Source organism: Trachypithecus francoisi, unplaced genomic scaffold (assembly GCF_009764315.1).
Source record: "Trachypithecus francoisi isolate TF-2019V2 unplaced genomic scaffold, Tfra_2.0 Lachesis_group2, whole genome shotgun sequence".
In the NCBI taxonomy this organism is placed as follows: Eukaryota; Metazoa; Chordata; class Mammalia; order Primates; family Cercopithecidae; genus Trachypithecus; species Trachypithecus francoisi.
The window spans coordinates 136,649,816-136,659,541 of record NW_022681465.1 but is presented as its reverse complement, the minus strand read 5'-3'; the positions used below and the strand labels follow the sequence as shown (position 1 = coordinate 136,659,541).

Here is a 9,726-nt window from a genome sequence, read left to right as displayed (position 1 = left end):
ACCTTCTTCATTAGACTCTAAAGTCCTTGAGGGTTACCACCATAGCTTTGTATCCAGTGCAGTACATTGTCGATGGTGAGCATACAATAATGTTTGCATTGTTGTATTCACATGTTATCACTTCTAAGAGTTTTTATTTAGACAGATTTTATAATGTATATGGCACATATAATAGGTAAACCTAGTTGATTTTATATGTAGAGTTGTATGGAAATGTCTGATTGTTCTAGGCATTGGAAGAAGGAGACCTTCTGGCCCAGCATCTTAGGATTGTAAGGAATAGAGATTCTCTTGACTTTCCTTGTCCTTTGTAGAAAGGCTATAGATCATTGGGATTTTGGAAAAGCTACAACTCATGTCTCAAGAAAGTGAGGGATGGGCCCCCTCTCATCTCAGTGTCTCTTTCTCATGGGGCCTCTGTTTTTCTCTATCTGCTCACTATCCTATCTTTCATAATATGCTTCCTTCCTTTTGCTCACTCATGTGGCCCCTGGCCCAGAGGGTCGCTCCTGCCCTGACTATGCAGGACCCTTCAGCTCAGCAGCCCACAGATAAATGACAACAGTCTCTAAGTGTACCAGCTCCCAGTGCTAGGAGAGCACCCGGGTGGCCTAGTTCATCTTTTCTATCAGACTGATGGTACAGGGTGTCTATAGGTAGCCGTGCTTGTGCCAGGTATCTACCCCTGGACCAGTTAAATGTGGCTATGGGGTAAGATCACGTGGTTAGAACCTGATTAGGCTAGCTCAGTTGGGCTCTAGCAGGGAACAGAGTCCCTGAGGGAAGGGTGGAAATTTTAGATTAAATCAAGTAATGAGCAGTTAAATATGTGGGGGTACTTAAAGAAATAAAGACTCAGAAGTGAACTGACAGCTTCCTTGATTGTTCAAAAAGGGTTATTCCGTGGATGAGGAGGCCCTTTTTTTCTGAGTTGCTCCAGAGAGTATAACATGAACCGGTAACTAAGAGTAAAGTGAGGTGCTAAGTGTATTAGGAAAACAAACCCTATTAATGGTCGATAAATGGACTGCCTCTTGAAGTTGTAAGTTTTATTCACAGAGAATGTTTGAATGGAACATGGATGAGCTCTTCTGATGAGGCATTTGTGCATTTGGGAAGATTTGGATCCAACGACCTTGAAAAGTTTTTTCCAACATTTGCAATTCCAAGGACTTACTTTTAAGGGTTTCTTCTCAACCACATTCACAAAATATCTAGGCAAACACATGTGCACCTCTGAGTTTAACACCTGGCATGTGGCATTTACACAATTGAAGAACTCTTCCTGATTTGTGCCTCCCAATTTGATTGTAATATCACTGGAGGCTACTTAGCCATCTGGATGTTGCTACCTCCTGTCTCCTGGAGTGCTGTTGCATCCAGCTAGGTTTGGTAGCCTTGGGCTCCTTTCATTTTCCAAATAGCTAAGCAATTATAATACAGGAAGCAAGAGCAAGGCTGATGACAAAGCCACCCTTTTCTTAGTGAGAGCAGAAGAAAAGCTTGCCTGCCTGGAAAGAATCTACTAGTAATTTTGAATCACCAAACTCATTGCTAACTAACATTGTAATTAGAGTTAAACCATGAAAGTCAAGATTTAGGAGGCCATCTGGTCTGCTGTTTGAAGAGAGGGAGAACATTCCAACCTTGGAGAATGGAATTGTTGGGGGTCCTGAAAGTGACCTTATACTTTACTTGAATTTTTTCTGTTCCAATCTCCCCTGTGATGGATGCTAAACGCTGTGCTGAAAAAACACAGATGTTGTCCAAGACCTTGGCAGAATGGCTTGCCTCCATTCTCTGGCTTGACTCCAGTAGCACCAAATCTGTGACCATTTTCTGAAGGCCTGTTAAATGCAAGGTACTGTGCTAATCCCTGTGGATTAAAAGCATATGGCATCCTCCTTTATGAAGACTAGAATCTAATTGGAGGGCAAAACATAAAAAGTTGAACAGTTGAAATGACACATCCAAAGAGGTGGAAGTAGAGGGACCCTAGTGATGTATGCTTTGAAGACTGAAGGGATAACATATAGAGATGTTAGCTGGGCCTTATGGACTTGATAGGTCAAAGTGCATTCAAGGTAAGTAGAGCTGTCTTGTGCAAGGCAAGTTACCGAAAAGCCAGCACCCATTTGGAAGATCTCCAGTGCATCAATTTGAGAAAGCACTCTCATGGGATGTTAGATTTAGCACTCTCTCCTGGTAGACAGGGAGCTAAATGATTCAGTTATGTGTCCTCAGCATGCATATCCCAGTACCTTTTTGTAAACTTTAAAAGCAGCATTTCGAAGGCAATTCTATTCTGTGTTACTGCCTTTGCCTTGAGTTACAGACTAGCAATGATTTATGGTAATTTCCTGACATGTGCCTCTTCTATTGAGCCAAGAATTTGCCTGCCTCTGACACCCACTTTGAAGCTTAACTTTGACCTTGAGAATCACAGGGAAAAAGTATCACCTTTTTTCTTTTCACTTCTTGTTTTTTTCTTTAACTTTTATTTTAAGTTCAGGGGTACATATGCAGTATGGGGAGGTTTGTTAAATAGGTAAACGTGTACCATGGTGGTTTGCTGCACAAATCATCCCATTACCTAAGTATTAGACCTATCTTACATTAGCTATTCTTCCTGATGCTGTCCCTCCCCCAGCTCCTCCCAACAGGCCCCATTGTGTGTTGTTTCCATTCATGTGTCTATGTGTTATCATTGTTCGGCTTCCACTCATAAGTGAGAACATGTGGTGTTTGGTTTTTTGTTTCTGTGTTAGCTTGCTGAGGATAATAGCTTCCAACTCCATCCATGTCCCAACAAAGGACATGATCTCATTCCTTTTTATGGCTGCATAGTATTTCATGGTACATATGTACTACATTTTCTTTTTTTTTTGTTGTCCCAGATTTATTGAAAATAATATAACACTGCAGAAAAAATTCAAACAGGTCCCCGAGGCATTTTGAAATTCATCCCAACTATAGGCTGAGTGACCTGCAAGTTGGACAGACTGCCGAAGTCCAAAAGCTTCAGCATTTCCTTAGTGTCAGGATCTACTTCAATTATCTCCTGATCCAGGGCTGAGACTTCAGGAACGTAATTGTCTCTCCTTTCTCTCTCCTCCTCCTGCAGCTTGATGGAAATACCTCTTACAGGGCCTCTCTGAATCCGCTTCATCAGATGGGTGACATAGCCTGCTATCTTGTTGCGGAGCTTCTTGCTGGGGATAATGGCGATCTCCTCGCACACGCGCTTGTTCGTGTGGAAGTCGTTGCCCAGGCGTGTGTAGTACTTCTCTATGATGACCCGGGCTGCCTTCTTCACGGTTTTGGTGCGAATGCGGCCCATGTTGGCGGGTCCTTGGTAAAAGAGCACTACATTTTCTTTATCCAGTCTATCACTGATGGACATTTAGGTTGATTCCATGTCTTTGCTATTGTGAACAGTGTTGTGATGAATATACGCATGCATGGATCTTTATAATAGGATGATTTATATATTTTTGGGTATTATACCCAGTAATGGGATTGCTGAATCAAATGGTATTTCTGTCTCTAGTATCACCTTTTTTTCTGTACCATGGCCATTCTGGTATTTGAAGTCAGCTATCACACCTCTTCTGAATTTTGTCTCTCCTGGGTTAACCATCTACAATTTCTCCCTGTTTCATACAATATTGCCCTCACTGTTTTGGTTGCCTCAAGCAACTGTCCATGGCAGTTTTGCCCAGTTTTGCACCTATGGCAAGATAACGTGGGATATGGATGACCTATGTTTTTGATAGGTCAATTGCACTTCAATAAGTGCAATCACTTCTCTTAGGAGGAACTCTTAGTCTTTATTGGAGCTCTTCTTGGGGCACTGACTAGAAGGGTCAGAACTGAAGCATTTGTATCAAAGAGGGCCTTGAAGAAATAGATTCCTATTTCCTGTACCTGTCTTCTTTCACCTCCAGTCTCTTTTCTACAGAAAGAACACACACAAAGATAGCACACACATCTCTATTCAGTCTGCAAAGCATGATGCCTTGCTGAGCATTTGCTTTCTAGGTAAGTCCCACTATTTTATAGGCATTTGCTTATGAAGTTATTCAAGCAATGAAATCACTCATTTGCTCATTAGTGAGCACCGTACATAACAGACTTGTGCTACAGATGCAGATTCAAAGTAGAGTCTGCGTCCTCAAGGAGATTACAGGCTGAATAGAGTTAGGCTCCTAGTTGAGTGGATTATAGTTCAGTGGATTAAATGCTAAAATGAACATAGCAGCTAGGCGTGGTGGCATATGCCTGTAATTCCAGCACTTTGGGAGGCTGAGGCAGGCGGATCACTTGAGGCCAGGAGTTCAAGACCAGCCTGGCCAGCACAGTGAAATTCCATCTCTACTAAAAATAGAAAATAGCTGGGCGTGGTGGCACATGCCTATAATCCCAGCTACTTGGGAGAATTGTTTGAACCTAGGAGGCAAAGGTTGCTGGAGCCAAGATCATGCCACTGCACTCCAACCTGGGTGACAGAGTGAGACCCTGCCTCAAAGAAAAATAAAATAAAATAAAATAAAATAATCATAGTAGAAACACAAAGCAGGCAGTGATGAGATGGGTACTACTGGAGGAGGTTGGGGGGACTTAATACCAGAAGATCATAATGACTAGATCGTATGTGGCTTGAAAGCAGGGATAGGGCCTCATTCATCCGTTTCAGCCTCTGCTCCTAGCATAGTGTCCAACATGTTATAAATGCCCAGTTAATATTCATGCAAGAAGCTGAATGAGCTACTGTCTTCCATTAAAGCTGGAGCAGCTCTTCTCTGAAGTTGCATTCAACAAGCACAGGGTTGAAGAGAAAGAGCCCGAAGAGGATGCCCCAAGTTACTGGATTTTTGCCAGGAGAGTACAGAAGAAGTCCACCAAGTTGGGTTCTTCAGCATGAAAAATGCCATATCTCCCTGTAACTTAGTGTTTCAACGTGTAGCTTTCTCAGTCCTGCTGGGAACTTGCGCTGGGGTTCTGGAGGCCACCTGTTTCCCTGCATTTGGTCTTGGGGAAGGGAGAGATGTCTCTGTTCCTGTGAAATTCCTCCCACTTCTCTCCCCATGGGAGATTCTCTCTCTGCCTTCCTGATGACTTTCAACTCTTACCTCACTAGATAGCAATGATTGCAACATGCTCGTCAAAAGACAAAAGCTCCAGCTACTCAACTCTCAGTTCCTCGTGGTATTTGCAAATTACACAACCACTGGGAAAATGCCCATTGCCTTACACTTTAAAGTGTTTGGGTCTTACTCCCCTAAACACCTGGAGTAAATACTGAAATATGTACAAAACTTTATATGTACATTATTCCATTAATTCTATGACATAGTCAGCGGAGGTGTCCTCCCCTTTATTTATAATGATGAGTCTATGAAGAGCTTTGGTTTCTCAAGATCATAGTTTTGTTAAGAATTGAACTTGAACCCAGGGCTTTGGTTTTGTTTTTTTTTTTTAACTTTTATTTTAAGTTCAGGGGTACACGTGCAGGTTTGTTATACAGGTAAACTTGTGTCATGAAGGTTTGTTGTACAGATATTTCATCACCTAGGTATTAAACCTAGTACCCATTAGTGATTTTTCCTGATCCTCTCCCTCCTCCTACCCTCCACCCTCTGACAGATCTCAGTGTGTGTTGTTCCCCTCTATGTGTTTACATGTGCTCGTCATTTAGCTCTCACTTAGAAGTGAGAACATGTAGTATTTGGTTTTCTGTTCCTGCATTAGTTTGCTAAGGATAATGGTCTTCAGCTCCATCTATGTTCCTGAAAAGGACATGATCTCTAGTTTTTATTATTATTTTTAAAATAAATTTTATCTTGGTTTTGAAAGTTAGATATGCTCACTGTAGAAAATCTGGATAAAAGAAGAAAACTAAAACCATGACAACAGAGATAGTTGCTATTAACAGCTTGGATTTACTTCTTGTCTTTTTATTCTGTGCCCAGAAATATTACAACTATGTACACGTACACATTTATTTGGATATTGGAATCCTGTTATACCTGTCATTTTAAGCCTTGCCTTTGACTTATTAGAATAGCATTCATTTACTTGACATGCCTTTATGGAGCATCTCCTACATGCCAGGTGTGAGCTGAGTCCCATAGTCAGGTGGGGACACTGGCATTCAACAAATAATCACAGTAATAAATGCAGAGTAAGGGACTGTGATAGTCACATGGAGGAAACAAGATGATAGGAGGCAGGGAACAAGGAGATCTGATTTAGACTGAAGAGTTAGGGAAGGGCTTTCTGGGAGAAGAGACACTTAAAACTGAGTCCTCTAGACTGAGGAGGCTTTTGTCAGGAAGTTGGGGCTGGGGTGCAGGCAGCATTCAATTTGCAGACTATGAGTGAAATCCCAGAGCCAGCAGGAACTTTCCAGGGCTGTGGGGCTGAAAGAAGGTCCCCATGGCAGGTGGGAGCGGAGCAGGGGAGAGGAGGCTGGCAAAAGGCAAAGCTGGAGAAAAGGCAGGACCTAGAGACTTAGGGCCATATAAAGGCTGGGGTGGGGGGTAGGGGTGGGGTTCGTCCTCATACCAAGTGAAGGCAGTGAATGGTTTTAAACAAGGGAGGAACCTGATCTGCTTCACTTTAAAATGATCGCTTAGGCTGAATTGAGTAGTATGATGGGGCACAGGGGAAGAGGAATTTAATTTAATTTAATTTATCATTACACATTCTGTTACACAATTTTTAATGGCAACATATTATTCTATTTTCTCAATGTGCTGTAATGTAAAAAATTACTTGGTTTGGTGTTATTTTTGTTATAATTTTTGAGGTAGTGAACATCCCTACAGTAAGTTATTGAGCATAGCAGTGATGATTGCCTTTGACAAAATCCCTAGCGGTGGAATTGTTGACTCAGAAGGCATGCATAATTGTAAGGCTGTTTTTCTACATTTCAAAATTGCCCCCTAAAAAGGCTGTATAAATCTTAGCTCCTCCAGATAGGGAATAAATGCACTGATTTCCATATTCCATGGCCAACTCTAACTTTTGAAAAGTCTATGCCTTGATAAGCTAAAATGGAGATCTCATTTTAATTTCCATTTCTTTGATTACCAGCATGAAAGAACATTTTTGTAAGCATATTAGTCATTTACAGTTTTTAAACTACACCTGACCCCATATATTTTTGTTTCTGGATCAGAGCTCCTTCTAGCATAGCTCTCACCTCTTTAGGATGTTTTCTAGAGATTTCATGAGCTTTCCAGGCCCGACTGACTTTAGCTCCAGGGAGACCATCTTCAAGGTTCAAAGATGCTGACAGACATAAATAACCATCTTGGGAGCAGGAGACCTAGGCATTTTTATTTACCACAGAGACTAATACAAAAAGGACAAAATAAATAAATAAAAAGATCCTAAGATAGATATATTCTTTGTATTCTTCCTTCTGTTAATATATAAGATGACTAGGTGCTTTATGCATTCAACTGTTTAGATCAGTGCGATCTGCTGAAAATAGGAGGCCTGTATGCAATGTAACATTTAGTGCCATAATAAAAAAGGTGAAAGTATTTTTGATAGCATTTAATTTAATCTGATATATTAAATATGATCATATCTATACATAATATAAAAACGATATATTTTTTCCTCTTATGAAGTCTTAAAATTTAGTGTGCATTTCACATTTAAGCACATCTCAGATAGGACTAGGCACATTTCAAGAGCTCAATAGCCCTACTGGTGGCCTGTGTGATGGCTGGCCAGCGTGAGTCTAGATAGTGGCCTGGAAGGCATGACTTAAGATTTATAGCTTCATGGGATTTTTAGAGCTGGAGAGGCGTTTAGTAAGCTAACGCTCACTAGAGACACTGAAGGGAGAAGTCTCTGTCAAGGCCACGTGGCTGGGCAGTGGTGAGGAACTGACACAGGTCTTTGCCTTCCCAGTACCACTTCTTCTGTTTTGGGATTACTGGGAGATAATGAAATGCAGGCCACACAGTGAACTCTCACTAAAGGGTGAAGATGATGTCGTGGTTGCGGTGGTTCTACTATGCACCACACAGTGCACTACGTTAAAATAAAAGAAGTTTTGAGCCCTACTTCTCCCAGGAAGCAGAGGAAGGGTGAGCGGGGAGGAGATCCTCCTGTCATGTCCAGTCTGAGCCTTAAGTATATTTCTGTTTTTCAAGGCAAATAGATTCTGGTCCACTTTTAGAAATATTAATCTCGGTCTTCGTTGTGTCTGATGGATACATGAATGACCAGCAGGTGGTGCCAGAGACAGTTGGTAGCCAGGGAATGCCCTTGCTGGGATAGCAGGGGTCGCTCACTGACTGGAGTTGAGCATTTGAGGCTCATATGCAGATGTGATGGGGGAACTGGATCCTTTTAATATGAAAAATGGGTAACTGCAGAGCTAATTCTTATTGTCTAAAATACCACTATTTTTTTTCACTTTAATAGATATTTATCAGGCTGGGTGTGGTGGCTCATGCCTGTAATCCCAGCACTTTGGGAGGCTGAGGCGGGCAGATTACCTGAGGTCAGGAGTTTGAGACCAGCCTGTCCAACATGGCGAAACCCTGTCTCTACTAAAAATACAAAAATTAGCTGGGTGTGGTGGCATGCATCTGTAATCCCAGCTACTAGGGAGGCTGAAGCAGGAGAATCGCTTGAAACTCGGGAGGTGGAGGTTGCAGTGAGCCGAGATTGTGCCACTGCACTCCAGCTGGGTGACAGAGACCCCATCTCAAAAAAAAAAAAAAAAAAAAAAATTATCAAAAGCCAATTCCAGATCTGGCCAGGAAAAGCATGGAGAAAATCCTGAAGGAGATAATTTTGAAGGACTGGCATTAAAAAAGAGTATAACATATGTCCTTGATAAATGTTATATTGATTACAGGTTGATGTGATAACACCCAGAGTGTAATGCAATCAAGAGAGTTAAAAAAAAAAAAAGTGGTAAAGAAGTTCTTTGTGGAAGGAAAAACATGAAAGAGGATTAACTAATCGTGGACGACTTCATGAGGTGGCCCTGAGGCTCGCCTGTGGTGTGGGGATGAGGAGGACTTTAGTAAGTGGTTGGGATGGGTGAAGTGAGAGGGTCAGGGAAACTTAGACTGAGGTTGGAAGGGACCACAAATATTTCACAATCCGACTCCCACTGCTCACATTTGATGCTCAAAGCCCCTTCTTAGAACTCCTACTAAGTGGAGATGTTTGTCTTTGAAGCGACAGCTTGTATGAGTCTGCTTAAGAAAAACCGAGTTCGGTAGGCTTTGTGAACTCAGAGGTTATAAGCAAGCAGCCCCCAGGCTAAATCTAGTCCACACAGGCATGCAGCATGGCCTGCACAGCATTTTACACAATTTTCAAATTAGTGATTAATATGTGAATGTCTAGACTTACCATGGAAACATCCAGGTTTCTGACGGGAGGTGCACAATGGCTGTCCCCTGTGGTCAGGACAAGTGTCCCTCTGCTTCTTTGACTTTGTGTTCTCTGCTTGACCTGGTAGCTTTAGAGTTTAAAAATCTTTAGCTTAACTGCTTTATCACTCTAAGATTTCCATGTTCTCTGTGAGTACAGAATTTAAGAAAGCAAGAGTATATATATTCCTCTTTTTAAATAAACTTCCCAATGAACAGATGTAAAATTTAGGAGATAATTTACGTGCAATAAAATAAAAAGAGAGGATATCATTTCTTAAAATGTTTGAGATGAAAAGAAAGTAGAATGAAA

At 41.6% G+C, this 9,726-nt stretch overlaps 1 protein-coding gene across 1 annotated transcript; it reads right to left on the bottom strand.

The window, feature by feature from the left end:
• Window positions 1-2,872: 2,872 nt before the first annotated feature.
• LOC117064569 (40S ribosomal protein S17-like) lies at window positions 2,873-3,371 on the bottom strand. Its single transcript, XM_033178623.1, has one exon. It carries the CDS (start codon window positions 3,338-3,340, stop codon window positions 2,933-2,935), a length of 408 nt encoding a protein of 135 aa, XP_033034514.1. The 5' UTR covers window positions 3,341-3,371; the 3' UTR covers window positions 2,873-2,932.
• Window positions 3,372-9,726: the final 6,355 nt, after the last annotated feature.